The sequence below is a fragment of the Aedes aegypti genome, chromosome 3 (assembly GCF_002204515.2).
Source record: "Aedes aegypti strain LVP_AGWG chromosome 3, AaegL5.0 Primary Assembly, whole genome shotgun sequence".
Lineage (NCBI taxonomy): Eukaryota > Metazoa > Arthropoda > Insecta > Diptera > Culicidae > Aedes > Aedes aegypti.
The window spans coordinates 264230027-264236001 of NC_035109.1; the positions used below are offsets into that span (position 1 = coordinate 264230027).

A 5975-nucleotide genomic window follows, 5' to 3' on the forward strand; every position below is an offset into this window, starting at 1 on the left:
TCGCCGTGTACATCGCTTAAATTTTGCATACATTAAGCTCGCGTTCAAAAACTAGGGAGTTCCTGTTACTTCCCACAAAAAAAATATTACAAAATGATAAGCCGATTTATTCAGTTACTTTCGACGTTTTTCTACCAGTGTAAAATCGGCTCAAGTAGTGTTTTGTTTTGATTCGTGGTTAAGTCACTTTGTCTCTCCATACAGCGGGGCGGCGAAAGTAGTGGTTAGGTTGCGAAAGTTGAGAATCTTGCTTTCGTCGTTTTGTAAATCCGGAAATTAAACGTTTTAAAAGTGAAAAATCGAGTTGGTTCAGAGCGCAACGTGTAGAATTTCGTCTGCGAAACACGTAGAATCGATAAAGTAAGTTTGTATACTTTTTTGACTTGAGTCTGTTAGAATAAGTTTTCGAGAATTATTTAAAAATTGTGTAAACATGTGTTTCTGGTCTAAACTCAAGCGTTTGGTACCAAAATTGAGACAGGGCTTTAGGACCCTATTATTGACTTCGCAGCACCAAATCGGAGTTCGCTCATTTGACTTCCGAAGCGAAGTTCATTAACGAACTAACTGTCATTCCTTATGACGGCGCTCGTGACGACCAGTTCTGTCAAACTGTTTCCCTTGTTTATCCTTTTCGCTGCAGCTTTCTGTTTTGTTTTCGTTGAACTATTTGAAACGAATTTAAATATTATAAAGAATAGCCTAACAACTAGGTATGTCTCTCATAAATTACTATGGGAATTGTAGCAGCCAACACGCACGAATATTTACCATTTATTTTAACTCATAATTTTGCAGACGATGGCCAACATCATTGTTCACAATGTTCGTCACCAGCATGCAGGAGCCAATACCGTTTACTATGCATTATATGGTCATTATTTCCTGGGGATTTCGAGGAAAAGCTTGGCTGTGATATATGGCAAGTCCGAATCAACTATCCACGAATGGTGTAAAAAATTTGAGAGAGATGGGTTTTTTCGACGCAAGCAACGCCAGCAAGTTTATAAAAAATTTGGGACGGAAATGCGAAAATGGTTGGTGGAACTCTACCAGCGGGAACCAGTTCTGTTCTTAGATGAGGCGAAACAAAAATTTCAAGAGAGATTCCACAAGAATATCAGCATATCTTCAGTTTGCGTGATTATACATGAAGCCGGATTCTCTTGGAAAACTATTGAGAGAAGGGCCATTCAAATCAGGGAAGCGGAAATCGTAAGATTTGTTAGGGAGCTGCTTTCAATTCAGTGGGATTTGTACAATTTAGTGTTCCTTGACGAAGTTAGCTTCGACAGCAGAGACATGTTGCGCCGGAAAGGATATGGAGTTGTTGGTCGTAAAATAGTATTTCGCGGTGAATTCTGCAGAAAGCCACGGGTTTCTTTTTTATGTTTCCTAGGTGCTGGTGGAATGCTGGATAGCTTCTGGACTGAAGGCACATTTAATCGTCGTAAGTTTTTCGATTGCTGCCGCAGTTTCGCTATGCATAACGCACATGTACAGAGTTATCCAGGATTCTACTCAGTATGGATTCTTGATGGCGCTAGGATTCATTGTGACGCAAATATTATTCGTTACCTTCGATCTGTTGGTATCATTCCAATCTTTCTCCCTGCATATTGTCCATTTTTTAACCCAATAGAAATTATTTTTGGACTAATCAAGAAAGATTTACAACGATACTATCACGAAAACTCGTCAAACTCACGGTCAGTTCTATCGGAAGTTTGTGGTGCAATAAATCGTTTCAAGATTTACCCTTGTTCCAAAATATTTGAACATTGTGGTTATCTTCCCGGTGGTGTATTCTTACCGGAAAAGGGCCTAAGCCAGTCACTTAAAAATATGAATTTTAATATTACCCCAGAATAGATTAAGATTAGAAACAATACATAATTTCCTTGTCATCCCTCTTTTTCTCTATTTGCAAAATGTAAAACTCCAAGCTTCATCACACCAAGAACAGTTTTTATTGTTTCACGAAACAGAAGTTTAAAAGAAATTCATGTTGCATTTTTGTGATACTTATTCTACTCAATAAAATCAACAATAAAAAAAAATAACAAAATAAGACTTATTGATGATTGCATTGCTTCATGCGTGGTCGATGTCAGCACAATCCGTCACTTTGGCGGCAAGCTGATGACTTAATTCCGTTTCTTCCGGTTGGGTCACTGACTCTAGAACTTCGAAAAGCTCGGAACCATATGTTGCCTTGGCCATCATCGCATCAATCTTTTGTGACACTCTTAGAAGAATTGAAACAGCAAGATCAATATCGGTTTTCAGTTCTGTCACTTCTCGAGCCCATCCACTATTTACCGTCTGCGCGACACTCATCCCTCTGTGAACTGACTGCAATCTGGCCGCCTCTGAAACGGATGTCCATCGAAAGTATTTCGCCAGTTCTAACGGAGGTGCCTTCGCTTCTTTTAGCCGCTCGCGATCATGTGCTGATGATGAATGGACAAAGTTAGCCCACAGCAGCCATGAACTGTGGTGTCCCTCCAGCTCCGGATGAATCTTGCGCAGATGGTCAGCCAATTCCGCATCATTTTTTGTGGAATCAGCACCAGCACGATCTGGGTTTTGCGGAGCGATCAATGTTCGCAGCACAATACGATATTGTGCATTCGTTTCCACATTGGTGGAATAAACATACACATGATTTTTTATAATTTTTCCACGCCACGTACGCAAAACTCTTGGAGTAACAGCAGACACTGAATAAGTTTTCTTCTTCGAAGGATCCTGCAGTGTAACATAGTGATCGATATCATCTATTCCAGGTTTATCCCGATCAGACCATCTTGCCTTTTCACCATCGAAGATTACTTGTCGTTCAATCTGCTTTACTGCCACGAACCAGATAGAGTCAAACACTTCTTTCGGTGTATTTCCACCCACATTTCTTGTACAATACTCCTTGGGACGTAATTGAGTACGAAAAAGGCGTCTACTGAAAATTCCTTTGAAGAAAAACACGTAGTTATCTTCCGCATCATCAGGCACCAATTGCTCAAGATTTTGTTCCTGCCCGTCTCCCTCTTCAACGGAAAGTGGGCTAAGTGGACAACCAAATGTTTGCTCAAATCCTGCGGGTTGCTCATCGATTTGTTCGTCACGGCTACGAGGTTCTCCGGAATCATTTGCATCCACGGTTTGTTCGTCGCGTTCGAAACATCCTCCATAATCCTCCGGACTATCGATATCGTTGTCAAGATACTCCTCGTTTTCGTAATCCCTGGAAACACTTTTATTAATATTTTTTAAATTAAAACTATAGAAAATATTTACCCGTCCATTTCGAAAACAAAAACAAACCATCTAAAATCACAAATACACACAGCACGCTAAACCAGATCCACACATCGCATGTGTTCGATCTAAATTCAGAATGATGCAATGAATGCAAAACTGATTGAATAGTGGTTATCATGGCTGCCCTAGTGTAGATGTGGTTGTGAACCTTAGAGGAAAACAATGTGCACTCTGTATAGGAAAACACCCAAAACCTGGGTGTAGATATTTTAAATTGGGTAATATTTCCATATGCATTTTGATGAGTGTGCAAGTTTCGTTGAGGAAAACAAAAACAAACTGTGCAAGTCGCATTAATTGTCGCAAGTTGGTCACTGGTTGTGCGCGGATCGATGGAAACGGAACTGACAATCTTCTTTCGCGCGGTAGCAAACAGTTGACCGCTTTTGCACAGAAAATATGCTGCACGAAAAAAGGTCGATTTTGTATTCTTGGTATTCATTTTTTAGTGGAGCAATTTTAGCGTGAACAGCAAGTATGCATTCCTCAAATCAAAACACAACTTTGCAAGGTTAGTGAACAGAAAGGTAATTTGAATTTGACAGGCTAAATATTAACATTTCATAAAATAATAATTTGCACATGAAACTATAGGTGTTTCTTCACTGACATTTTTTTTGTTATTGTTCATAATTTATTTGTTATTATTTCATGCATCGTTTTCAGGCGTTGCACCAAATTCATCAATATTCAAGCAACATCGGTGAAATTTTAATTTGCAATGATGCCCTTACTCTTTTAAAGGACCTTGCAAGTTCGCCGAAGACACAAGCCCATTCAGCGAACCTAGAAATTCGGTTTTTATCTGGATGCACAATAACGTGACGACGTACTCCTTGACATCTCCATTGTGGAGTGATTTCACCTGCTTGGACACGGTGTGGTAGAGGCGGTGGGCAACTTTATATGAGAGCGTTATCATCTTCATCGTCACCTTCGCACTTCGGGAAGTAGTAGTCCAGTAGACGCTCGGCCAGCTAAGCGGTGGTGTCAACGCCGTTCACGGCGAGGCTTCCGTTCTGGGAGGCCAGTACTTCGTTGAATTTCTTCCAGAAGAGTTCTTTCAGGGCGGCGGCCTTCTTCTGGGAGGCCTGTCGCAGTTCGCACACCTTCTCGATGTAGCGTTTGACCATGCCGAGGACCTTGGACTTTGAATGATTGTAGGTCTCCTACGGCTGTTCCTTGATGATCAATGCGCTCACGTCGAGGCGGTCGATGGCCTTGGCCAGGGTTTGGTCGACCAGCTAGAGCGGGCGGTCAAACTTGTTCACCAGCGGGGCGGAGATGCTGGCACGGTGGACCACATCCTCGGCCGTTCCGAAGGCTCAGTTCAGAAGGGGATTGTTGTCTTTCACGCGTCCGCAGAAATTTTGCGTTTGCTGCCAAGTAACGTCCACAACGGGCAGTTTGAGCATACGGTCCCACGATTCCAGATTAGGCAACAGGCTCGACTGATCGTCTCCGGTCGAGCAGGGTTCTCCGTTTTCCTGCACTTTAGCAGACATGGTTCTTCTATTTCGTTTCTCAAAAAACTCACTTCACACAATCAGTTGGACACATCAATTTAAGTAATTTGTAGTCACTTTGCGGAGTCCGATAATCGAATTTTCGGAATTTTCTCCAACAGAAATGCCGGTCACAACATTTTTTTTTGTTTCAATTGGGTCCTAAAATGTTTAATGAAATCTTGTTTTTATTTAATAACACGAAAGAGCATGTTACTGCAACTATTTCAGCATTTTTTCCCTCTCAAATAACGGCTATATCATGTTTAAATTTTAATCACAGACAAACAGACGTCACACTCTCACCATTGTCCATCGACCACCTTTTTAACGGTCGATTCAAAAATAAGTTAGGTGGCCAATCCGCCACCCGCAGCGCTCGCATCGTTTTTGTTCGTGTTTGACGTTTACACACTACCGCCATCTGTTGGCCCGTCGGCCAAACACACTGATTTTAACATTGGGCGTACATGTCCTCGTGACTATGATTTTGATCGAGATTTGTTCTAAGTGTTACGTCTGTTTGTCTGTGCTTTAATTTAAAATTTGGGTCCATAAATGAACCTTGACACATTTGATCATGTTTGACGTTCGCTTAGTTGACAAAAACACCACAGGGGTTTGTTGCTATCTGACATTTCGGAAGGGACATGGAAATTAAAATATACCCAAAATTTAAGTTTAAGCATAGGGGTGTGACAAAATTTAAAGAAACATCCCGCATAAATATGAACTATACTCTCACCGTTTCCCAGACCATCCACAACAATTTGCGACAATAGCTAAACAATGCCGTAAAATAGACAAATTAACAATAAGGATGCAGTACATCAAACTGTTTTCACATTCTGGCAAATTGTAAATTGGAAAATCACAGTATGGGAAATAGGCGGTTAAGTTATGTAACCATTTGAAAATGGCGATTTTCCTGAACAAAATTTTTAGTGTACAATTTGCGTAATGGTCTATATATTATCCATTTTTTCTCACATTCACTGTTAAGCAAACTGTTTGAGAATAGTTGAACAATAGAGTTAAAATAAAGCAAACAATATATGTGTTAATGTTGGTTTACGGTACGTTATTGTATTTTTACCCTTTACTGTACCATTCTGATATGTTTAGAACTTAATGAAAAAAAAACGCATG

At 40.5% G+C, this 5975-nt stretch overlaps 2 protein-coding genes and 1 pseudogene across 2 annotated transcripts; 1 reads left to right on the forward strand and 2 right to left on the reverse strand.

The window, feature by feature from the left end:
- Nucleotides 1–532: 532 nt before the first annotated feature.
- LOC110679225 lies at nt 533–1891 on the forward strand. Its single transcript, XM_021853370.1, has 2 exons — nt 533–713; nt 799–1891. The coding sequence occupies exon 2, from the start codon at nt 802–804 to the stop codon at nt 1870–1872; it is 1071 nt and encodes a 356-aa protein (XP_021709062.1). The 5' UTR covers nt 533–713; nt 799–801; the 3' UTR covers nt 1873–1891.
- Nucleotides 1892–1947: 56 nt separating this feature from the next.
- LOC110679224 lies at nt 1948–3485 on the reverse strand. The gene is made up of 2 exons (XM_021853369.1): nt 3298–3485; nt 1948–3244 (listed from the first exon to the last, which is right to left on the reverse strand). The coding sequence occupies exons 1-2, from the start codon at nt 3303–3305 to the stop codon at nt 2095–2097; spliced, it is 1158 nt and encodes a 385-aa protein (XP_021709061.1). The 5' UTR covers nt 3306–3485; the 3' UTR covers nt 1948–2094.
- A 66-nt stretch (nt 3486–3551) lies between these two features.
- LOC110679226 lies at nt 3552–4980 on the reverse strand (annotated as a pseudogene).
- Nucleotides 4981–5975: the final 995 nt, after the last annotated feature.

Coding starts and splice junctions, on each gene's coding strand:
- LOC110679225 (XM_021853370.1), top strand. CDS start 802: ATGGCCAACATCATTGTTCACAATGTTCGTCACCAGCATGCAGGAGCC.